Here is a 25513-nt window from a genome sequence, read left to right as displayed (position 1 = left end):
GAGAGCCCACAGGCTTTGGTAGTGGGCCGTGTCAGTGGCACTGTATTGTCCTCAAAGCGAGCAAAGAAGTTGTTTAGTTTGTCTGGAAGCAAGACGTCGGTGTCCGCGACGGGGCTGGTTTGCTTTTTGTAATCCGTGATTGACTGTAGACCCTGCCACATACGTCTCGTGTTTGAGCCGTTGAATTGTGACTCTACTTTGTCTCTATACTGACGCTTAGCTTGTTTGATTGCCTTGCGGAGGAAATAGCTACACTCTTTGTATTCGGTCATGTTTCTGGTCATCTTGCCCTAATTAAAAGCGGTGGTTTGCGCTTTCAGTTTTGCCCGAATGCTGCCATCAATCCACGGTTTCTGGTTAGGGAGGTTTTAATAGTCACAATGGGTACAACATCACCGATGCACTTGCTAGTAAACTTGCTCACCGAGTCAGCGTATAGGTCAATGTTGTTGTCTGAGGCTACCCGGAATATATCCCAGTCCCTCGTGCGTCAACCTAGGTAACATAATAATACAAATATCCCCATCAAATCTGTCAGTTTAAGCTAGGTATAAGTTTCTTTGCGTTTTTCAAACCATGAGACATCCCGAAAAATCAGTCTTCTCACGAAAACCTGTGTAGCATCTGAATGATTTGGGCTACAAACTAATATGACCCCACTATGGAAAGGAGATATTCTCAAAAATACAATGGTGTTCTCCATTTTGGATTTATGATCTCCGCAAGTGTCACTCATCTGAAGGTAACTGGTAAAAAAAATAAAAATGAATGGAAGTATGGAGTTAGTTTTGTTCCAACAAAAAAAGGGGGTTAAATATGTGTCCAAAAAACAAAAGTATTTCCTTACTGTAGCTTCCTTATATCTCTAAGATAAAGGAAAGACACTTCAAAATCTTATTCCACCTTTTATTTTTGGACTGTCTGTTTGGCTATTTATGATTGTGTTATTCAATGTGTTTCTATAGGCTATAGTAGTAAAGACCAAATTAAATATTTTTGGGGAATACCTACAGGGGTCCTAAAATTCCAAATCAAATAGCTAAATGGTCCATGGTATGACCATCTTAAAACAATTCCATATGTTAGCTGAACCTCCCCACCCCACACAAAGGCTTAGTCTTATAGAGGATAATATCTGAGCTTTGTGTCTGAAAAACTAACGTTACGCTCACTGAAATACAGCCAGCCACAATTCACAAATGGCCCTTAACTGGTTTGGTTATTGTTGTTGTCTGTGTGTAGGAGGTAACAAAAGCCACAGCTATTCTACTCAGCCCAGCTCTTGGTAACGTAGGCTCAGACAATTTTCTTTTAATTTGTTCTTTGTGATGCTGTATTTTGTATGTTATGGGACACTGACCAATGTGTGGCAGGTTAGATGAAATATTCACCCTTGAATTCATAATAGACAGGAACAGAAAGTGATGACAACCATTAGCAATCATACGAAAGATCAGGACTTCCTGGTATCATTTTAGGAAGTATAATTTATTCCAGATCAATACCACCCTCTAAAATAATCTTAATGCCAGAGAAATAGAGGAACCATATTAACCCATTATAGCCACGTGACCTGGCACTATGTGGCACGATCAGGCATCGCCGTCACAGGAATCAAAGTCTGATGTGTGAAAGAAGAAGCGGATATCAGGCCCATCATTTAAAAAAAGGTCATAGATTTCCCAATGACTCAGGAAATGAAACATCAGGACGTTTCTGCTTTTAATCGCTCTGGTTTTACTACTGTCTCCTAATGTATTTCCATTACCAGGAAAGAGATTAGCGCGCTACCTAGATTTATTGCATGGCCCAGCCTTTCAGAATCCACCGACATCAGGGGAAAGCTCCTTCTCTCCAGTGGAGATAATGACTAAATGTGATTGCATTCTCACCCCCCGATTCCGAAACATTAGCCCGAGAGCAACGGAGTTTTCAGAAACCTTCAGAAAAGGTTGAAGCAAGTGAACATCATGTAGTATTCTTATTTCCAGAGCAAACTGTACCTCTGATGCAGGAAATATGCATATTAAGAAACTAGTGCAGTCTTTTTGCCATGTTCATTACTTTGAGGTGCACTGGTGATATCAACACGTAACAAGTAAATGTCCTAATGTTAATCACACAAGAAATGCAAGTGAATAATTGTGAATGCCAAAAAATGAGTCATGCGGATGATTTAGAATAGATGACACCTGTTACATGTAATTTGAGGGGGAATTTGTAGCCCAAATTTTGTAAGGGAAAAAGGCAGCTCTCTATGCATGGACCTACATTAGGATATAGCTAATCAAACCTGTATACCAATATACTTTCTTTGTGAGACAGAAAATCAGGTTCTTCAATTTCCAGTCCTGCAGTTTCTCTTGTAACCACATGATGGCAGCCTTCCCTGTTCACAATACAGACCAATGAGAATCAGAGTGGGTCTTCGTATGATCCAATAAGATCTTAAAACATGTCAGCTGTCTTTGACACAAGATAAGCAAAGTAATAACGTTGAATAAGGATGCAGTGAAGTGAACACAACCTGGGTCCATATGGTGGCCTCATTTCATTGTTATACCAATGTGTTTACATGTGTCACTATATGTGGTTACTTTGTGGACATGTTCTCTGTGAATATGTTCTCTGTGAATATGTTCTCTGTCAATACACTCTTGACGTACAGTACATGGGGGATTTGAAGTGAACCACAGCTGGGAATTCACAAATAATACAACCACCACAAGATGGCAGTATAATGAAATGTAATGCCATGTGCTTGGATCAGGGTGAATTCTTGGTGATTTTGTCCAGAAATACTACAAGGGGGGGAAAAACGACCTATAATGTAATCGTACATGCATTGTGCTATCTATGCAACTAACATTAGCACTGGAGATGAAGATGTTGGTGATGATGGCGGCACTGGAATTGAAATAAACAGGATTATTATATGTAGTATATCTGTAGGGGATTTGGGTTTTTTGTCTTGATCGTTTGTGTCTTTCTCTAGGTTAACCATATCGGCGGAGTGTCCCATGCAGTTGGAGGACTTCCCAATGGATGCTCATGCTTGCCCTTTGAAGTTTGGAAGCTGTGAGTAAAATTCCATGTGTTGATATTTAGTGTGTTACTCTTTTGCCACGCTAATAATACAACGGCACAGATCCCATACGTATAAACATTACTAGGCCCAGACTTCTTATGATCTGAGTATGAGTCAATGACAACACTATTTATACCTCGGTCAAACCTCCAACTCAGTAAAGTGCCAAATCAATTCCTCTAAAGAGACAATTGAGCTTGCACAGTATTCTGTAGGATGGTACATATGGAACAAGGAAAGAACACAGAATCCAGCCACAACCACGGCACTGCAATAAGGAATGACCTGAATCCTGAAACCGGAGGAGCTAAACCTGGTTCAGTTAAACTAGGTGGAGGGCCAAAAGGTCTATCTATCCTTTAATCAAATTGCTTGTCCTTAATTTCCTTTGGTAACCTGGCCCTTAATAACCTCTGGTAGCCAGGCCCTTAATTACCTTTGCTAACTTGGCACGTGGCCTGTGGCCTCAGCACCTGGGCTATCCTACTGTACCACCTCGCCAGGGCTCCCAGGGTTGTATTATCATTTATCAATTAGACCTAAAAGCAGATTATGGTCAGGCAGGGCCATCCCCTAGACTTTTTGGGGGCCCTCTGCGAGATTTGGTTGGGGGGCCCCCACACCTCGCTGGCAAAACATTTTGGTGGCCCCCCTCTTGACGGCGGAGAGAAAATGTTAGAGTTAAAGTACATTTCCTGCAATTGCCATGGGGCATAGAATTTCTTTAGCAATTTTTAAGCACATTTTCTGCAATTCTACACATTTTGCTATGGGGCGGAGAGAACATTTAGCAATTGTATAACTACTTCTATGCAATTATTCTCATTTTGCCATGGAGCAGAGAAAAAAAGTAGCAGTTTTACAGATAATTTCCTGCAATTCTACACATTTTGCCATGGGGTGGAGCAAATTCTTTGCAGTTTTAAAGATAATTTCCAGAAATTTGACACATTTTGCAATGACTTATGCCATGTTAATATAATATTTGAATGAGAGTGACTAACAAAATCAATGGCCCTTCGTGCCTGGTCGGTAATTCAGCCAGGATTACTACATTTACATTTTAGTCATTTAGCAGACACTCTTATCCAGAATGGCTTTTAGCCGCAATTATGGTTAAGTGCCTTGCTCAAGGGCAGATCGACAGATTTTTCTTCTAGTTGGCTCAGGGATTCAAACCACAACTGTCCGGTTACTGGTCCAACACTCTTAACCACTAGGCTACCTGCCGCTACTACTACAAGTTTAAATAGCTGGCTAGTCCTATTTACCTTTTTTTTAATGCTGACATGGACTAATTGAGTGACTGGCAGTGACTGGCATAACAAGAAAAAAACTGCTTATGCACAACCAAGTTTCGAAATTGCACCCCGTGTTTTCTGCTACTCTAATTCTCAACAGTTAGTTGAAACCCCTCAACCCCCTCTCAAGAGAACCCTAAGTTCCTAAACCCAGAGGACTTCCAGAACTGGAAACCGCTTTGTACTGTGGTATCCAGCAGTCACACCAGCATCTGCGGCTAAGCATCTTATCCTGTTATGTTAACAGTCTCCTGAAGTGATGTGGGTTGGGGCAGGGGGGGGGGGGGGGTGGTATGGGTGTTGCCTGCCTGCCTGGTTTAAGTGCTGGCCTGAAATAGCTCAGCTGTACTTTGACCTTTTAGATGCGGACACCACAGATGGATAGTCCCAGGGAAGCTAATAGGACTGCCCTCACGCCATGTCACACTATAGTAAACCCTGGGCTTTGTCACACCATAGTACGTATATAGCCAGATTACCCAGCTGATTGAACTGCTCCTACAGATGTAGGATCTTAAGTTGATCACTCTTTTGTTGCTGAGAATTTTTCTGCTAAGCAGGAAATGGAAACTTGTAGTGTATTTGAGTTTTAAAAAGGCTTCTAAAGTTTAGAATTTCACTTTGAAATTTCAGACTAGGTTTGCCCTAACGAAAAAGTCCAGACACTCAGAAAACACTTGCATTTGAGTAATTTACATACAGAGCGTACCGATACAGTTACTACAGTACAGCCAGTTGTCTGAGCACTGTGACCATAGGCTCTATTTCTCATTCCATCACCCACACATCCCACTTCACCACCAGATAAAACTGCTTTCCTGTGCAGCCCAGCTCACAGGGGATATGAAGGATGATGGAAAGTGTATCTTGGCCCACAGTTGACCTTTTTTCAAGCAGCACAGAAAAACTAAGTCTTATCAAATAATGTTCATGATAAGTAGATGGATGTGGTAGTGTGTGGGGAGGAGGGAGTGTGTGTATGTTTGTACAGATGTGGGATTGTAATTTGATCACCCTGTTGCAGGAGAACTGTTGCAGGACATTTAAAATGTGTAGTCTATTTGAGAGTTAAAAATGCTTCTGAAGTTTGTCATTTCCAATTTGAAATGTTAGACTTGATTGCCCTAACGAAAAATGTATCAACCTCTATGAAAATGTCCATTAATTATAATCCATTTAATAATATATATTTCCTGTTGCTGCAGGATTATTTTCCTACTACAGCAAACTGGAACAAATTAAGATCCTACATTTGTATAGGTCTGTGGAGTAGCATGGAAAATGTCTGACCTGATCATGCTGCTGCTGCTAAGACGAAATTCGGGAGTCAATGCAACGTCATATTTGAGACATGGGATCTGCTTCTTATGCTTTTTGACTTACATTGTATTGATAGCAGACACTCTTTTTAAGATTAACTCATAACTAGTGTACTGTACTACAAGGAACAATAAAATATAGAAATCACCAGCAAAAAAACATCACTGGTCAAAAATGTGCCCTTTTGACACTATTCCACATCTAAATTCATAAAATGGTTAAATTGATGTAAAAATTATATTGTGAAACAGAAATAATCTACAAGAGTGCTGTAATAAACAGTCATTGAAGTCTGTGGAATGATGACGACACTCAAGTCTCTCTCAGTCTTCAACCGATCAGAGCTGTGGTAAACTGAAGTGCTTTTAGGAGCTGGGTTCTCTATTGTCATCCATGCATTACTAACCCAAGGCTATCTGTATGAAGTGGAGAGATGGAGAGTACAGAGGACCACATGCGTCCCAAATGGCACCCTATTCCCTAGGGAATAGGGTGCCATTTGGGACCTGGGCACAGCCTCTTTTGATAAACGAAGCTGATTTAAATGGGTTGTATACTACAGGCAAGGCTCAATCAGTGCATTCCTGTATACCCGGCGTAGCTCTTTTCTATTCCCATGGTCAAGTAAAATCACAGGAGGGTTTTAGATGCTGTAAAACAATCCTATTGCTATTATGTACTAGCACACTCTCCTCACAGGTACAGTAGATGGCTCAAGTTTTCAGATTAAGATGTATAGGTGCGTGGACAGTATGTAAACAAAGATGATATCAAATCTGTCCATCATTTCATTTGTTCATTTGTTTGTTCATTCGTTTATTCATTCGTTTACACATTCATCCATCCATTCATTCATTCATTCGTTTACTCATTCATTCATCCATTCATTCATTCATTTACTCATTCATCTATCGCAACTCCTAATGTTCATGTTATGTAATAGATGGGTGTGTAACGTGCAATCTCAAAGTCAGGAAGAGGTTGCCGTAAAGTTGGCATATGTGGTAGGCCCCGTCTGCCAAATCCTTTAGCTCTACTACTAAATCATGGTATTCCCCGCATCATTATCCTTAAGGCTTCTAAACCCACCCAACTTTACATTTTGGCCCTGGCTTTCGGCTAAAGTCATCCAAGAAGTCTGACTGTAAATAGCAATTTACTAGGCATGGGCCAGTAGTACCAGTACTGCAGCAAAGTGCTATGACATGAAATTGAGCTTGGTTGCTTAGTTACTGCACTTTACATTGATCCATCACTTTCTTTTTCTTTGTTCTTCCCACCCAACACACGCGCACGCACACACACACACACACACACACACACACACACACACACACACACACACACACACACACACACACACACACACACGCAGTCCTTACATGACAAATGCCTTTAATTTTCCTCCTACAGCTTGGGAGAAACGCTCGTTTAGTCCCTAGAAACATTCACAGTGGACCTCATTTTGATTATTTTCTTTAATCCAGAAAGACACTTTGTCATCCGGGGGATTAAACTACAGTTACTCTTTTCATCCATAATTAGAAAAAAATAAAAGATAGAAAAAATGTACATGGAACATGGAAATGAAGTAGAAATTAAGTAGACTGGTACAGTGTATAGCCTTGAAGAACATGACTCACCCTCACATTTTCTTTCTCTCTCTGTGTTCTCTCTCTCTCTCTGTTTCCTTTTCTTTCTTCCAGGCTCCTGTGGCTCATCCTTTCTTAATCTGGTTCTCTAGGCCTTTGTGTTTTTCTATTTTATATACAGACCATCTACAAAAGCTGAGGAATCTATAGAGATGTAGGATATTCATTTGATCAACCTGTTGCAGGAGGTTGTAAATGTAGTGTATTCGAGGATTTAAAAGGCTTCTGACGTTTGTAATTTCCACTTTGAAATTCATTTTAGACTGGATTTTAACTTACGAAAAATGCCAGTCAATTACAATCCAATTAACAATTCAAATTTCTTGTTGCTGAAGGATTATTTTCCTGCTGTAGTAAATTAAGATCCTATATCTGTACCTCCACTCATTCCCCATGGTTCTGACTGGCCCATTATTCCTCACTATCCACCTTCCTCTGCATCTCCCTGCATGCTTAAAGAGACCTAAGGCCTCAAATTGATAGCAGACAGGAAAGGTGCTGTTTCTGAGGTTTCTCTCAGAATGTTGGCCCTCTATTTTTAGGACAGGTGTGGTTTCATGTCAATATCCAACACTGTTTCAACAGTGACAGTGTTCAGGAGAGGAACAGCTTGCTAGTTCTTTCAGTTTAAATGAGGTTAACGCCTCTGATAAAACGTAAATCCTTCATCTGCACTTGATTGAATTCTCTTTGTTGGACTGCAGGTAATGTCCTAGCCAGTGCTTTCCTAAATCCCGACAGTAGGTTACTGACTACCCTAAAGGTTGCAATTATACTTTACATAAAATATAAACGCAACATGCAACAATTTCAAAGATTTTACTGAGTTACAGTTCATATCATGAAATCAGTCAATTGCAATAAATTCATTAGGCCCTAATCTGTGCATTACCATGCTGAAACATGAGCTGATGGCAGCGGATGAATGGCATTACAATTGGCCACAGGATCTCTTGACTGTATCTCGGTGCATTCAAATTGCCATCAATATAATGCAATTGTGTTCATTGTCCTTAGCTTATGCCTGCCCATACCATAAGCCCATCGCCACCATGGGGCACTCTGTTCCCAACATTGACATCAGCAAATTGCTCGCTCACATGACGCCATACACAGGGTCTGCGGTTGCGAGGCCAATTGTTCGTACTGCCAAATTCCCCAAAATGACGTTGGAGGCAGCTTATGGTAGAGAAATTAACATTCAATTATCTGGCAATAGCTCTGGTGGACATTCCTGCAGTCAGCATGCCAATTGCACGCTCCCTCAAAACGTGAGACATATGTGGCTGTCACACTGATCTGTTTCACCTGTCTTGTCACTTTGGAATAAAGATGTGGAATTCTACATATGCTGCACCTTGGTCTCGTTCTTACGACAACCGTGACAGAATATCCCACCAAACCAGGACCAAGCAGCGTGTTCACCAGGTGAAGGAGTTTTGGACATGGGAAGAAGTGATGGGTGGATGCGAGACCCTTCCTTGGCGGCAGACGGAAGGTAATGATGGAGGAAGGCGATGACACCGGGGTTTGCAGCCACAGAAAGCCCAAGGACAACCCCAAGGTTTTTTGGGGGGGGGGGCACAAGGGGTGGCCGTTCGAGTCGAGGAGAGTGCCAGAGCCCAAATGGCAAACTCTGGAGGAGCGTGTCGTCAGACCACGGCCACAGAAACCCCAAGATTTTTTTTGGGGGGGGGGCACATGGAGCTGGCGGCTGAGCAGAGGGAAGAGCCAGAGACCACATGGGAGGAGATACAGAGGTGGTCGGTCGACCCAAGGAGAGTACCAGAGCCCGCCTGGGATTTGATGGAACAGTGTGTGGAGGGATACCGGAGAATGGAGTTGGCTAGGAGTATGCGGCAACACAGGCGGGCTGAAGATCGGGTCATCAGTCCGGTGCCATCTGTGCCGGCTCCACGCACCAGATCTCCAGTGCGCCTCCCCAGCCCGGTATGTCAGGTGCCTGCTCCCTGCACTCGCCCTGAAGAGCCAGAGACCGTCAGGGAGGCAATGGGGAAGTTGGGAGAGAGAGAGATGAGAGAGATGTTGTGCAAGTGTGTTCTGCTCAACATCCGACCAGAGGATCCGGTTAGCAGTCTGGTGCAACCTGTGCCGGCCCCACGCATCAGGCCTCCAGTGCGCATCCCCAGTCCGGTACATCCTGTGCCTGCTCCTCGCACTCGCCCTGAAGTGGGTGTCACCAGTCCGGTGCCACCTGTACCGGCTCTACGCACTCGGCCTCCAGTGCGCATTCACAGTCCAGAGCATCCGGCGACGGTCCCCAGTCCAGAGCTTCCGTCGACGGTACCCAGTCCAGAGCTTCCTACGATGGTCCACAGTCCGGGACCTCCTGCGACGGGTCCACAGTCCGGAACCTCCTGCTACGGTCCACAGTCCGGAACCTCCTGCGACGGTCCACAGTCCGGAACCTCCTGCGACGGTCCACAGTCCGGAACCTCCTGCCACGGTCCACGGTCCGGAACCTCCTGCGACGGTCAACGGTCCGGAACCTCCAGCGACGGTCAACGGTCCGGAACCTCCAGCTCCATGGCCGGAGCCTTCCCCTGCGCCAATGCCCAGTCCAAGCACGGCGTCCAGTCCAGCTCCAAGGCCAGAGTCTTCTGCGCCGATGCCCAGTCCAGGCACGGCCTCCAGTCCAGCTCCAGGGCAGGAGCCTTCCTCTGCGACGGTGCCCAGTCCAGGCAAGGCGTCCGGTCCAGCTCCATGGCCGGAGCCTTCTTCTGCGCCGATGCCCGGTCCAGGCACGGCGTCCAACCCAGCTCCAGGGCCGGAGCCCTCCTCTGCGCCAGTGCCCAGTCCAGGCATGGCGTTCAGCCATGGTCGGCTCCGAGGTCTGGGGGGGCTACGATCTGTACCGGAGCTGCCACCGACACTAGTCTCCCCTCCTAACCCCCCATTTGGTTTCAGGTTCTGCTGCCGGAGTCTGCACCTTTTTGGGGGGGGGGGGGTACTGTCACGCCCTGACCATAGAGAGCCCTTGTTTCTCTATGGTGTAGTAGGTCAGGGCGTGACTAGGGAGTAGTCTAGTTTATATTTCTATGTTGTGTTCTCGTTTATATTTTCTATGTTGGTGTTTTGTATGATTCCCAATTAATGGCAGCTGGTAATCGTTGTCTCTAATTGGGGATCATATTTAAGTAGCTATTTTTCCCACATGTGTTTGTGGGATGCAAATGAATTTATAACATTTTTGACATGCGTTTTTCTGGATTTTGTTGTTGTTATTCTGTCTCTCACTGTTCAAATAAACCTACCATTAAAATTATAGACTGATAATTTCTTTGTCAGTGGGCAAACGTTTCAAATCAGCAGGGGATCAAATACTTTTTTCACTCACTGTAACTCCTATTACTTGTACGCCTATCCATGTTATCCTGCTGTGGGGTGATTGGTCTAAATCTCTCCGGGGGATCATTGACCCTGGGACTGATGAGAGCTTCATGGACGCTACTCTAGTATCTGAGCTGGGTATCTCCATACAAATCCTCTCCATTCCCATGGACGTCAGAGCGCTGGACAGACGCTCCATTGGCAGGGTCACTCACAGTACGGTTCCCACTAACATGCGAGTGTCGGGCAATCACAGTGAGTCCATACAGCTTCTACATATTGAATCTCTCCATGTTCCTGTCGTTTTGGGGTTTTCATGGCTCCAGAGGCACAACCCCCTGATTGACTGGACCACATCCTGGGTTGGAGCCTGTTTTGCCACTCACATTGCCTTAAAGTGGCGCAGCCTGCCCCGGGACGTCCTCCTGCGGTCTCTGGAAAAGCATTGGATTTCTCTGCCGTTTCCGCGGAGTACCAGGACCTCCTGGAGGTTTTCAGTAAGGCTCGCACCACCTCCCCTTCTCCGCATCGTCCCTATGATTGCGCCATTGACTTTCTTCCGGGCACCACACTGCCTCATGGGCGGCTGTATTCCCTCTCTGGCCCTGAGACCAAGGCAATGGAGGAGTACACTAAAGACTCTCTGGCTGCTGGGAGCATTTGACCTTCTGCCTCCCCTGCCGGCACAGGTTTCTTCTTTGTGGAAAAGAAGGGCAAGACCCTGCGTCCATGTATCAACTCCCGGGGCCTCAATGATATCACTTTGAAGAATTGTTACCCTCTACAACTCATCTCCTCGACTTTCAAACCTCTCCAGGGGGCAACCATCTCTTCTAAGTTGGACCATCGGAACGCCTACCACCGAGTTCGGATACGGGAAGGAGACGAGTGGAAGACTGCCTTCAACCCAGTTAACAGACACTATGATACCTGGTCATGCCGTTTGGACTAACCAACGCCCTTGCAGTGTTCCAGGCCCTGGTCAACGATGTGCTCTGTGACATGCTAAATCGGTTTGTGTTTGTCTACCTCAATGACATCCTTGTTTGCTCCCGTTCTGCTCAAGAGCATGTCCTCCATGTCCGACAAGTCCTCCAGCGGCTCTTGGAGAACCAGTTGTTTGTGAAAACTGAGAAGAGTGAATTCCATTCGCTCCACTCTCTCTTTTCTGGTATACGTCATCGTTGAAGGGAACGTTCAGATGGATCCTGACAAGGTGAGAGTGGTGGAGGATTGGCCCCAACACACCTTTAGAGTTCAGCTGCATCGTTTTCTGGGATACAGTCCTTTCTACAGCTGCTTTATTTGGGGCTACAGCACCCTGGCTACTCCTCTCTCTGCACTCACTTCTCCTAAGGTGCTGTTCACATGGTCCCAAGCTGCCGACAGGGCGTCCCGTCAGTTCGTGGTGGAGGTTGATGCCTTGGACGTTGGAGTGGGGGCCGTTCTGTCCCAACGTTCGGCCCAGGACCAAATGTTGCACCCCTGCGCTTTCCTTTCTCATTGCCTGAATTCCGCTGAGAGGAACTATGACGTTGGTAATTGGGAGCTTCTTGCGGTCAAGTTGGCACTGGAGGAATAGAGGCACTGGCTTGAAGGGGCAGAACACCCATTATTAGTTTGGACCGACCTTAAGAATCTTGAATATCCCCGCACCGGCAAAATTCTCAACTCTACACAAACCTACTGCCCTGGCACCAAGAATGTTAAGCCTGATGCTCTCTCTCACCTGTATAGTTATGCGGCTACACCATCATTTCCAGAGACCATCCTCCCTACCTCCTGTCTTGCTGCTACACTTGTCTGGGGAATCAAAAGCCTAGTCCGCAAGGTGCAGCATTCCCAACCGGACACCGGGGGGCCCTGATTCGGCCCGCTCCCCAGTCCTAGAATGGGCACATTTCTCGAAGCTTACCTGTCATTCCGGCTCCCGCTGGACCATAGCTTCATTCGACAACGTTTTTGATGGCTGACTATGGTTTCTGACATCTCTACACTGTGTGCGCTCAGAACAAGACTCAGCGGCAAGCTCCGGCTGGCCTCCTTCAACCACTCCCTGTGCCTCATCAACCCTGGTCCCATATATCCCTGCCACTGGTCTCCTTCCGTCTGATAGCAACACCACCATCCTTACAGTGGTGGATAGGTTTTCTAAAGCCGCCCATTTCATTCCCCTTCCCAAGTTACCTTCAACTTACCTGCACCCTCATCATTGGGTCGTCGGCTAGCCTGTCCTCTGGGTTTCATCCACAGTCCAACGGCCAGTTGGAGCGTGCCAATCAGGACCCTGAGACGACTCTTCGGTGTCTCGTCTCGGCCAATCCCACAACCTGGAGCCAGCAACTCGTGTGGGTGGATTACGCCTGGAACACCCTTCCCTGCTCGGCCCCTGGGCTCTCACCTTTCGAGTGTTCCCTGGGTTACCAGCCTCCGCTCTTCCCAGAGCAAGAGGAAGAGGTCAGCATACCCTCAGCCCAGATGTTCGTCCGTCGCTGTACCTGGAAGAGAGCCCGGTCCGCTCTGCTTAAGAATACCTCCTGTTATTGTCTCGGGCAGAGGGTATGGTTCTCCACTCGGGATCTGCCCCACAGGGTGGAATCCCGTAAACTTTCCCCTCGCTTTATCGGCCCCTTTCCCATCTCTAAAATCTTTTGTCCCACTGCTGTTCGTGTTATGTTGCTTCCCTCCGTATACATCCCACGGTTCATGTGTCTAAGATTTGTCTCAAAGCCCTTTGTCTCCTGTTTCCAGGCCCCCCTCCCCATTTCATCGATGGCCATCCGGCATACACGGTGAGACGCCTGGTGAGTGTTCGACCTCGGTGCAGGAGTTTCCAGTACCTGGTTGACTGGGAGGGTTATGGCCTGGAGGAGAGGTGCTGGGTCCCCACTAAAGACAACCTGGACCCGGCCCTCATCGCTGACTTTCACAGCCGGCATCCCGGTCAACCAGGTATGCGCCCGGGTAGGACGCCAGGTGGCGCCCCTAGAGGGGGTTACTGTCACACCCTGATCTGTTTCACCTGTCTTGTGCTTGTCCCCACCCCCCCCAGGTGTCTCCCATTTGTTCCCATTATCCCCTGTGTATTTATACTGTTGGTTTCTGTTTGTCTGTTGCCAGTTCGCCTTGTCTCATCAAGCCTACCAGTGTGTTTTTCTAGTCCCTGTTTTCTAGTTCTCCCGGTTCTGACCTTTTCTGCCTGCCCTGACCTCAAGCCTGCCTGCCGTCCTGTACCCACCTGACTCTGACCTGGTTTACGAACTTCTGCCTGTCCTCGACCTGCTCTTGCCTACCCCTAGTCTATTAATAAATATCAGCAACTCGAACCAACTTCCTCCTTTGTCTGCATTTGGGTCTTGTCCTATGTCGTTATAGTGGCATTGTGTTGTGCGACAAAACGGCTAATTTTCGAGTGGCCATTTATTTTCCCCAGCACAAAGTGCACTTGTGTAATGATCATGCTGTTTAATCAGCTTCTTGAAATGCCACACCTGTCAGGTGGATGGATTATCTTGGCAAAGGAGAAATGCTCACTAACAGGGATGTAAACAAATTTGTGAGAAAAAAATGAGAGAAATAAGCTTTTTGTGTGTTTGGAAAAATTCTGGGACCTTTCATTTCAGCCCATGAAACATGGGACCTACACTTTACATGTTGCATTTATATTTTATAGTAGTATATGTCTGATGATTGGAAATTTGATAGTAACAATGCTTTTGTTAATTCATTTTTAAAGAAAATTAGATATGTTTGTACTTCAAATGATAACTCTCTATCATGAGTAGTGTAAAAAGTGGGTTTTTGGCTGTAACAGATCGCCAAAATCTTCATCTTGATATTTTGGTTCATAGTTCATATTTGACATGCTCTACCTGGCTACAATAAACTAAAGCTGACCTGAACTTTGTATTACTGATCGATCCAGACTGTTCTATTGATACAGCCTATTAAGAGATCCTAAATGTTGGCAGGCCTTTGTGTTCTATCTTGAGTCAGTGTTTCAGGAGAGGAGCCAATGGAACTCCTTGTGGATGTCATGAGTCTTTAGGGCTTAGCCCCAGTAGAGTGAGCTCCACACTGGACCCTCCTGTAATCCTCTAGGTAAGAGGGATGATGTCCTAAGGGTGGAAAATCGACACAGAGAGCTGACAAGAGAAATCATTCGCTTTTAGATTAATTGGGAAATAATTTGATTACAGATCACCAATTTGAGCGAAAAACTAGTAGGCTCCAATCTGAAGCTGGTGTTTGTGTGTGTCTGCCTGCCTGCCTATCTGCCTCTCCGTCTACCCATTTGTCCGTCTGTCTGCGTATGCATCCTTGTCTTTCTGTATGTCACGATGCCTGATGACCCTGTGGCAGAGGCGTAATTTGGACCAGACCTTGGGGGTCAGCGTTAGCCGACACTGTCAGCTCCAATCAGCCACTGTGGGTGGCTATGTGATTAACAAGCTGTGTTGCGTTGCAAACATGTGCTCAACCACAGCTCAAACTAAGCCTGAAGCCCCCAGAGGGGCAAAGCTGGCAGAGCCCCTTACTCTGGTCTATACTGTACAGCTTCCGGTGGATTGTCCTACTATGGTAAAGGCAAAGAGATTGGGTATAGCCGTGTCGTCTCTTAAGCTCTGTTCTTAGAGAGAAAACCATTCACCACATAATCCACAAACGCAATGGGTGCCTAGCTGTACTTAACACAGCAGGATCAGAAGCACTGAGACTTTGCATTTGATAAATAAATCAACTAGGACACCAAAACCAGGATGTAGTTTCACTTAGAGTAGGATATGAGGAACCTTGTGTCCTGGACATAAGTAACAAACTGTTCTGTTCCTTTTCCATAATGCATTTAATGCGTACACGACATAGGCCTCCGATTGTGTTGCCAGAAGAGAACGTTTAGTCCTAGTAATAGCTTCATCCTAGTGTCGCTCGACTCAACATCTGAGCTTCAACTATGACTTTGGTCTGAGACTTGCTAGTTCTGATACGTGCCCTGGCCTGTATAATATCTCATTAGCATCCTCACAGTGTCCTGTTTCTTTCTTTCAGATGCCTATCCAGTCTCTGAGGTGGTGTACCTCTGGCAAACTGGTGCTGCCAAGTCTGTCGTGGTGGCAGAAGACGGATCCCGTCTCAACCAGTACCACCTGATTGGCCAGACCGCGGGCTCTGAGGACATCTACACCAGTCGAGGTGAGGTATATACTCAAAAACCTGTCCCAGCTCTCTTCCAATATCCACACTAGCATACCCTAGAATTAAGCAATGTATTACGGCATGCATTCTAATTGGTATGCACATATGGATGTTGGAATGGAATGTAGCCTGAGACATTGATTTAGAATTGTAGGACCCCTTTAGGTATCAAAGAATATATATAAAAAATGTTTGATAAAATATTGTATTTTGGCCTTTACTACATAGAAAAATATTAAAACTATATAAATATATAAATATATAAATATTGTATTTTGGCCTTTCAATGCATTTCTATGCATTGAATAACACCTTCATAAATGACTAAGAAGACAGTGCAAAAATAAAGGTTTTGAAGTGTCTGTCCTATATCTAAGAGACATAAGAAAGCTCAGGAAATATTTGTGTTTTCATGGACACATATTTAACCCCTTATTTTTGTCGACACAAAACTACCTCCATACTTTCATTCGTTGTATGGGTTACCTTCAGACGAGTCCTGTGACACTTGTTGCGGTAGTAGAGCAAAACAGAGAGTCTCATCTTTCCATAGAGTGGTCATCTTAGTTGGTAGGCCAAACCGAAGACCGGGATGTCTCATGGTCTGACAAACACCGATATAGCTCGGCCACCTTCTACCGCAGGTGCGGAATGGCCGTCATAGGCGGACGCAATGGATTAAGACACAGCCCATGCAAATATCTCTATCTTAAGCTGACCGATTTTCATGGGGATTTTGTTATTACGTTACTTAGATTGAAGCACAGGTGGGTCAGTAGACTCTTAACGATTACGTTGGGGAAATTAATATTTTGGGGAAAGTATCCTATTCCTTTCAAATGTCATTTTTAGTCTGACTTCTCCGAACTCCACTGTACTTCACTGTAGGCTAGAGGGGGGGGAAAGGAAATATTTTGGAGAAGGAGCAAGAGCAGGAAGGGAAGTAGCCAGCTGTCACTTTAGGCTACACATGGACTCACTTATTCCTGTCCTGAGCTCCCTGGGAGTCAAGGGTTAATCCCGTGTTGACTGTCCCATCAGGCTTTTGCATAAGAGGACGAGATCACAGCGCCCGCAGGGATTGGACATCCCAGGCTCCCGGGCAAAGACACGTGGGACTGAAAGGCTTAATTCACTTATGTAAAGCGGAACTGTAATACACTTCGGCTGCTGTCTGCAGAATGGCTATTAAAAGTGTGGATTTCCCTGGTATTGTGCGTAGAATGGCAGAAACCATCCAGCCCAGTCAGAGTCATCATCACAGCCGTTTAACTCTTTGGCCATGAAAGGAAAGGAGAGGCCAGGACAGTCCCTCCATGGCAATCTCCCTTGATCATGGATAAGAACTAAAACCCTCCCTGCCTGTTAAGTAGGCAGCGGGATCCTATAAGCTTCCACTGATAAGTGTAAACTATAGTCCATTTGTGGACTGACCCCGAACCTCAGTAGGCCCGCTAGCTAAAAGTGTGTTTCTGTGGATCTCCTTTCCTCCACCTGCTCCTCTCTGCTTTCCAGCAGTGACAAATGGGAGCTGCGGAGGTCAGGCGGTGGCTGTAGGCCGTCTGTCTGGCCCAGGGCCAAGTCTGTAGAGTTCACTGTCCCCGATGGGAATCCAGTGGGTCAGTTCTGTTGTGGTTCTTCAATTAGCATGTGCCTAATCTTAGCTACAATCCCACTATGGCTAAATCAAGACGAGATTAGCAACAGCTCGGTTTAGGGACATGACATCCTATACCCCCTCACAGTACATTTACAGCAAACCAGACTGAAAATAAATACGGTACACCCCTAAAAATGATATAGTACACTGTTTGGTAAAAGAGGGAAATATAGTTTATCCTGCAAAATGGAGTCCTTTAGTTGGGTTTAGAACAGTGTGCCTTTATGCAATGTCTCCTTTGGACATATCCCAAAACCCAGCCTATTCCAGTCTTCTTTCTTTATATTTGCATATTTACATGTAAATGACATTTTCTTAAGTATTTCAAGAACTTTCTGGGACCACCGTTGCCTTAGTACTCACCAGTTAACCAACATGGCTGCGTTATTGTCCGCAATGAATGGAAGTTCCCCATAAACGCTCCAAAATCCGTGCAGTAAAATCCACCAAAGGTACATGTTCATCCCTCTATGAGTCTCATCGGGCTCCATGCATCAACAGCAAATAGTCCGGATGGGGGATCGGTCCCCGGTCGGTCGGTCGGTCGGTCGCTCGGGGCGGAGAGAGGCTGGGAGTCATGGGTGTCTCCCCGGTGGGCCGAGAAGACGCCGGCTAGCTGGGGCTTCTGGGGCTGGAGACATGATGGTCCCTGCGTTAGCCCTACGTCCGTTTGGCTCACAGAATCACAAACTTCCCATGGGGCACCAGGTCAGCCCCCCTCCATCACACCCCTGGGAGAATTGTTATTAACTAGGAGCTAAGGTGTGTAGATATCTGTCCGTCAGTCACTGGAGATTTGGTAGCGTCGCGTCCTTGTCGAGTGCGCGAGGCCAGAGCACAGCAGAGCAGAGCCAAGCTGAGTGAGTGGGCAGGACTGAGCTAGCGTTTTCCCTGATGGCAGGATGCAGATTGTTACAGGGGATTAGTGAGATACAAAAATCCGATTTTGCCTGGAGAACGCAGCAGTCATCAGTGGATTTTCTATAGTTTATCAGGCGCCGGCTGTGGGAAGCTAGAAAGGATTTTGTAAAAGCTTCAAATGCAATCTTCAGTTGGTTAACAGGATATGTTTTTTTTTTCTCTCCGCTTTTTTACCACAACACATTTACCTCACACAGCAACCGTCACATTATTGAGCGTAACATACATATTTTAGCGAAGCCATTTTATATCATATTTTATTCATCTGATTAATTGTTTTCTTAGATAATTAAATTTGTTGGCGATTGTTGCATCCTTGTCATGTGTTTTTTTATATATAACGTTTTTTAAATATATATTTATATTTTATATAAAAAATTTTACAAAAATGCATATTATTATAAAGTTCGATAAAATTATCAAATATATAATACAATTAGATAAAAATGCAGGGTGACTTTGCGATTCACTCTCTTTCTACTGTACATCTCTATCATTGTTACCACTGCAATAATTCATTTATCTTTGTCCTACTGTCCTCTAAACCAACAGGACAGTACACAGTTATGATGTGTCACTTCTACCTGAAGAGGAAGATTGGTTACTTTGTCATTCAGACCTACATGCCCTGCTTCATGACCGTGATCCTGTCCCAGGTGTCCTTCTGGCTCAACCGTGAATCTGTACCAGCCAGGACCGTCTTTGGTTAGTATGACCGCACCACAACCATTTGAATCAACTCTAACTAAAAGTGTACTTTCAACTCAAAATGGACAGTATGTGTTGCCCCGTCACCCAACACATACAATTATCACAATTTTCATGAATCCTGTTTTTTTTATTTATACCTTTAGTAAGCCGGATAAGTCATTGAGAACACATTATCTTTCACAATAACGACCTGGTTAAACTGCAATTATCTATATCATCCATGATGATGCCAATTTGAAATAGATTTTCAGGCAATTATAGACATCACAGGTGATGACCATCTTTCTCTTGTCCCTAGAAACCCCCTGAATGTCTACAGTAGGGTTCCCCAACTGTCAGGGGGATTTCATTTGGCCCCCCAAGTTCTGAGCAAAAAATGAATAAATTGTTATACTTATTTTATTTATTGTTGGACATAAAAGACCATAAAAACACCAGCAAATCAGCTCTAAGTGAATTTAATTTTGAAAATCTATTCCAAAATATTCCCACCCATAATAGAGAGATACACTACATGACCAAAAAAAGTATGTGGACACCTGCTCATTGAACATCTCATTCCAAAATCATGGGCATTAATATGGAGTTGGTCCCTTCTTTTCTGCTATAACAGCCTCCACTTTTCTGGGAACATTGCTATAGGGACTTGATTCCATTCAGCCACCTGAGCATTATTGAGGCCGGGCACTGATGTTGGCCGATTAGGCCAGGCTCGCAGTCGGCATTCCAATTCATCCCAAAGGTGTTCGATGGGGATGAGGTCAGGGCTCTGTGTAGGCCACTCAATTTCTTCCACACCAATCTCGACAAACCATTTCTGTATGGACCTCGCTTTATGCATGGGGAATTGAAACAGGACTGTTGCCACAAAGTTGGAAGCACAGAAACGTCTAGAATGTCATTGTATGCTGTAGCGTTAAGATTTCCCTTCACTGTAGCTAAGGGGGCCTAGCCCAAACCATGGAAAACAGCCCTAGACCAATATTCTTCCACCACCAAACTTTACAGTTGGCACTATGCATTCGGGCAGGTAGCGTTCTCCTGGCCTCCACCAAACCCAGATTCGTCTGTCGGATTGCCAGATGGTGAAGCGTGATTCATCACTCCAGAGAACGCGTTTCCACTGCTCCAGAGTTGGCGTGAAGCTTTACACCACTCCAGCTGACGCTTGGCATTGCGCATGGTGATCTGAGGCTTGTGTGCGGCTGCTTGGCCATGGAAACCCATTTCATGAAGATCCCGATGAACAGTTCTTGTGCTGACGTTGTTTCCAGAAGCAGTTTGGAACTCGGTAGTGAGTGTTGCAACCTAGGATGCGCTACGTGCTTCGGTGGTCCCGTTCTGTGAGCTTGTGCGGCCTACTGTACCACTTCGCGGCTGAGCTGTTGTATGACGGTGCCACATTGAAAGTCACTGAGCTCTTTAGTAAGGGCATTCTATTGTCAATGTTTGTCTATGGAGATTGCATGGCTATGTGCTCGATTTTATACTCCTGTCAGCAATGGGTGTGGCTGAAATAGCCGAATCCACTAATTTGAAGGGGTGTCCACATACTGTTGTATATAGTGTATACTGTATGTTATCAAATACAAATTTAAGCAAGGTTTGAAATGATTATGTTTTAATGAAGTATTATACTTGTTTGGTCTTCTTGCGATCAATTTGCAGTCTACAAATTATTTGTAATTATGTTCCGGCCCCCTGACCATCCGCTCAATAACAAATCAGCCTGCGGCTGAATCTAGTTGACGATCCCAAAATGTCTACAGCTTCCACACGTCACTACAGATCATGTTAACCACTCTATTCCCATATACTAAAGAATATATTACAACCTGTTGCTCACTCATCATACAGGGGTAGTGTTCATTAGGCAGAGAATGGAAGAAAATGGACTGAAACAGGGAGGGAATACCTGGCCTTGTCCAATTAGAAACTCTTATTTTATTTTTTCTGTTGCAAAACGTTTGAAACCCTTTTCCACTGTGTGCCCTAATGAACATGACGTGTCTGTTTTTCTACCAGGTGTTACTACAGTGCTGACTATGACTACTCTCAGTATCAGCGCTCGCAACTCGCTGCCTAAGGTGGCCTACGCCACAGCCATGGATTGGTTCATCGCTGTGTGCTATGCATTCGTCTTCTCCGCACTTATCGAGTTTGCCACCGTCAACTATTTCACTAAGAGGAGCTGGGCGTGGGATGGTAAAAAGGCCATGGAGGCTCAGCACCCAAAGGTGAGTCCAGGTATCCCACTCTCCATTTAGAAAACTGTCTATGAAACACTATTGAAAAGTGATAGAGCTATGGTTGTGTTTTTGGGATGACGTAATGGAAACGTTGATGCTGTACATGCATAATAATTACCGACAGAAATCGTGAAGTTAAAATAAAAACCGTTTTGCCCCGGTTTGTGTGGGTCTCCATGTAACACGGACTATTTGTATCCATCCAACACAAATAGTACCGTATTAAATATTAAAATGATACATTTTAAATGTTTTATCTCAACAGAAAAGGGACCCTATGGTGCTTTCTAAGAAGCCCAACAACGTCTGTACAGCAGGAGTGAACTACACCCCCAACATCACTAAGGATATCTCTATCTCCACCATCTCCAACAGCACCTCCATACAACTAAGATCGTCTGAAGCGGAAGTCCTGGACCCCAAGAAAACCTACAACAGCGTGAGCAAAATCGACAAAATGTCCCGGATAGTTTTCCCTGTCCTGTTTGGAACCTTTAACCTAGTGTACTGGGCTACTTACCTCAACAGAGAACCGGTCATCAAAGGAGTCAACATATTGGCTCCAACATAGTGTCTTTGTCAAACACACGACCCTACCTTCAACCATATTGGCCTACAAGCTGCTAAAAGAAAATGCTACTGTGTCACAAAGGATGGGAGATGTCATGGGTTCTGTAATTCTCATACTGTCATTTGCATGAAGCTTTTTAGAGAGATACTCTAACCATGTTTGCCTTGATATTCCATCTTTATACCTACTGTATATTGCTTTAATTCAACAATGACATTTTGAAAGTGAAAATCAATGGCATTTTGAAAGCGAAACTCGACAAGGAGATTTTGAAATGCTGCAGTGTGGACATTTGTCCTGGCCTCAAATGAATTGAAAACTGTCATGGCATTGATGTTGTTGTTTATAACCCTGTCATCTTGAAGAATAAGAGACTGAGAAACACATGCTGTGTTAGTAATAAGATATCGGAAGCTAGGATGGTAAGGAAAGTGGCGAATAATGATTTTCAGTGTCATTTCCAGTCAATTTGTAAAGTTTGTATAATACTGCAGACAAATCTCTCTTATCTCTATTGGATACATATGTTGTTATACTTTTGTCATTTTTGCCCATCTCACATGTACTGTTTGTACAATTTAAAATGTTACTATTTCTTACCTCTATCTATATAATGTACAGATGAATCATTTTTGACAAACGTGGGTCTAACTGTGGAGACAGAGGCCAAATAAGCTAGCAAGATACAACGCTGTGACGTAATTGATGATACAGTCTAATCAACCTAGGTGAAAGTGCACAGTCGGAAAATTCTAATCATTGCCAAGTTATAAAATGGTTGGTTTATAAGGTCTGACTTTTTCAATTGCAATGAAAGCGTTTTCCCGAAGCTAGGGGGAGTGGATGCCTACTTAGAAGTTTTGAGCTGCCCTTTGTTGTGAAAGGTTGAACTCATGTACCGTAACAGGATCCGTTTTCAGGGTCGTGTTCCTTAGGCATCAAATGGGGGGGAAATGGACTGAAACAGGGAGGGACTTCCTGGATTTGTTCAATAAGAAACACTTATTTCATTTACCGTTTCAAAACATTTTGCTACAGTTTGCCCTACTGAACACAGCCCTTCTACACTGCTGTCCTATCCTCATTGTGTCATGACCAGATTGGCCCCAGTCCCTGAAGTCCGCTAGGATTTAATTAACCTGGGATAATGAGCTTGTACCTGTTAAACACTCTATCTGATATGGCCCCTGGAGAGAGAACCAACCACATGGGACTGACCACCCACCCTCACCCCAGGCCCAGAGCGCTTTGTTCAGGGTACGGAAAGGAGAGCATGTGGGTAGGGCTCTGGGGCATGGTGCCTCTGTGGTAACACCTACTTTCTTGTTACAGACTCAAGAGATCGAGATACGGTGTCTTTTTTTAAAGAGAGAAAGAAGAATAATGGATGAAACACAAAATAATAAGTTTGTGCTTCAAGGCCACCATACTGGAGAGAAAAAAGAATCCCCACTTCAGTAAAAGATGGAGATACAGCCTATATGAAACAAGCTGTTCCTGAGAATCATATAAACTCGTTGACACAGCATGTGTACAGAGAGAAAATACTGGATAATTATGGATATGATGATGGATAATATTGGTGACGGATGGATACTTTAAATGTCACTGACTTTACAGTTCTCATTAAAGTATCATGTTGTAGATAACGCAATAACTGTACATGTATCATTATTAATTATTTTATATTCAAATCTCCTAGGCATCAAAGACATTCTTCATGTATATAGAGACAGTGACTAAAATACCTCTTTATTTGTATGTCTCTGTGTGACATCTTGTGTTAAAGGAATAATCCCCCCAAAAAACTTGTAAGTCATTTTTTCATTAGTCCACATTTGATACAGTCCCAAAATTGTTTCGCATGTCAGCAATCATGTTTTCAAGATAAAGGACTTTCACAAAGTAAATTGCCACTTGCCACATCATTAAATGCTGTCATTCCATTGCAAATCGAATCTATTTAATTTAATGTCAGATACAGTATATTAATTAGTTAAGTGTACTATTCTCCTTGTACTGGTGTCAATGTGCACATACTTTGAGGTTGCAGTCAAATGTTGTTGTTTTTTAAGCACTTGACAGTTAAGCATCCCTCTGAAAAGAAATCCACCAATCAGACTTAAAGTACATCTTAATGGAACAAATGGGACATGACCCCATGGAGGTGTCATGTATGAGCTATCCCTTGTCACTAATAGCAACTAGCAAAGGATAGGAGAGGAGGGGACTGCACTGATGACTCGATGGATTATAGAAATACTGGCCCATGAGGTCCTGTTGTGTAGGGAGAGAGAGGACTGATTCCATCCCATCAGTCACTGTGGCAGCCACATCTGCCATACATCTGTTTGTCAAGGATTTAGTTCCGCTTAAGTTGCTTTTCCATTCAGGAGCCCTGTGTGTTTCCCTCCAATTTAAGCCCTAACTGATGACAAATGGTGGTGCTCCTATGCAGTGGACAGCTGGGGTGCGTGTCAGCAGGCAGGGAGAAATGTAAAATTGCAATGCTACACTGAGACAAAAACACATGATAGCTCATCGCTATGAGGTTGTAGCTTAGCATAGTGCATACACTACCACCCATGTCTGATGCATCAATGGCTTATGTGACTAAAAAGTGTCAATAAATGTATGTACATTATTTGATTCAATTAGTACACTGAAATCACTTTTTACCATATTATTATATTCTGTTTTCAGGGGAGAAATTATCGAATAGAATGGATGGTTTTCAGTCACAGTAGCCTATATCCTCTGTGTATGCATGTTGCATGTAGATAGACGATACAGTAGCCTATATCCTCTGTGTATGCATGTTGCATGTAGATAGGCGATACAGTAGCCTATATCCTCTGTGTATGCATGTTGCATGTAGATAGGCGATACAGTAGCCTATATCCTCTGTGTATGCATGTTGCATGTAGATAGGCAATACAGTAGCCTATATCCTCTGTGTATGCATGTTGCATGTAGATAGGCGATACAGTAGCCTATATCAGGCAATTTGTATTACACAGTATAATCCATCTATTTGAATCAAACCTGTGAGAAAGCAGGGGTACTGGTCTACTGGTTGGAGGATTTGGATGAATACATCCTGAATCAGATGTATTTATATGTCATGAACATCTTTCAAATGCATTAGCTTGGCATAATGGGAGAGATGGGTGCTTGCTTTTTTTAACCTTTATTTAACTAGGCAAATCAGTTAAGAACAAATTCTTATTTTCAATGACGGCCTAGGAACAGTGAGTTAACTGCCTTGTTCAGGGGCAAACCGACAGATTTTTACCTTGTCATCTCGGGGATTCGATCTTGCAACCTTTCGGTTACTAGTCCAAAACTCTAACCACGAGGCTACCTGCTGCTCTGTTTCTAATTGGTGTGGGATTATAATATGCATCCAGGGAAAAATAAGCCTCTCTCTCCCTCTTCTGTGGCTGCGTTCCTGCTCCACACATGGGAAGCTGCTATTTCCTACTAGGGCAGA

The 25513-nt window shown here is 44.4% G+C and overlaps 2 protein-coding genes across 4 annotated transcripts in view; one reads left to right on the top strand and one right to left on the bottom strand.

Moving 5' to 3' along the window:
* The window catches only part of LOC115196077 (gamma-aminobutyric acid receptor subunit beta-3), a 51425-nt gene extending 33034 nt beyond the window's left edge, over positions 1-18391 (bottom strand). Inside the window, exon 1 of one of the 2 annotated variants that reach the window (XM_029756598.1) lies at positions 17932-18391. In XM_029756598.1, the coding sequence (XP_029612458.1) occupies positions 17932-18059 (128 nt within the window). In that variant the 5' untranslated portion in view covers positions 18060-18391. The remainder of the gene's footprint in view (positions 1-17931) is intronic. The other variant, XM_029756597.1, reaches the window with a different exon arrangement.
* Positions 1-23828, top strand: part of LOC115196078 (gamma-aminobutyric acid receptor subunit alpha-5) — a 31860-nt gene extending 8032 nt beyond the window's left edge. For both annotated transcript variants that reach the window (XM_029756601.1, XM_029756602.1), the window contains 5 exons: positions 2996-3078; positions 15762-15905; positions 19042-19194; positions 21226-21437; positions 21715-23828. In XM_029756601.1, coding sequence (XP_029612461.1) covers positions 2996-3078; positions 15762-15905; positions 19042-19194; positions 21226-21437; positions 21715-22020 — 898 coding nt within the window. In that variant the 3' untranslated portion in view covers positions 22021-23828. The remainder of the gene's footprint in view (positions 1-2995; positions 3079-15761; positions 15906-19041; positions 19195-21225; positions 21438-21714) is intronic.
* The last annotated feature ends 1685 nt before the right edge of the window (positions 23829-25513 follow it).

The sequence above is a fragment of the Salmo trutta genome, chromosome 6, assembly GCF_901001165.1.
Source record: "Salmo trutta chromosome 6, fSalTru1.1, whole genome shotgun sequence".
Lineage (NCBI taxonomy): Eukaryota > Metazoa > Chordata > Actinopteri > Salmoniformes > Salmonidae > Salmo > Salmo trutta.
This window is presented reverse-complemented; position numbering and strand designations above follow the sequence as displayed.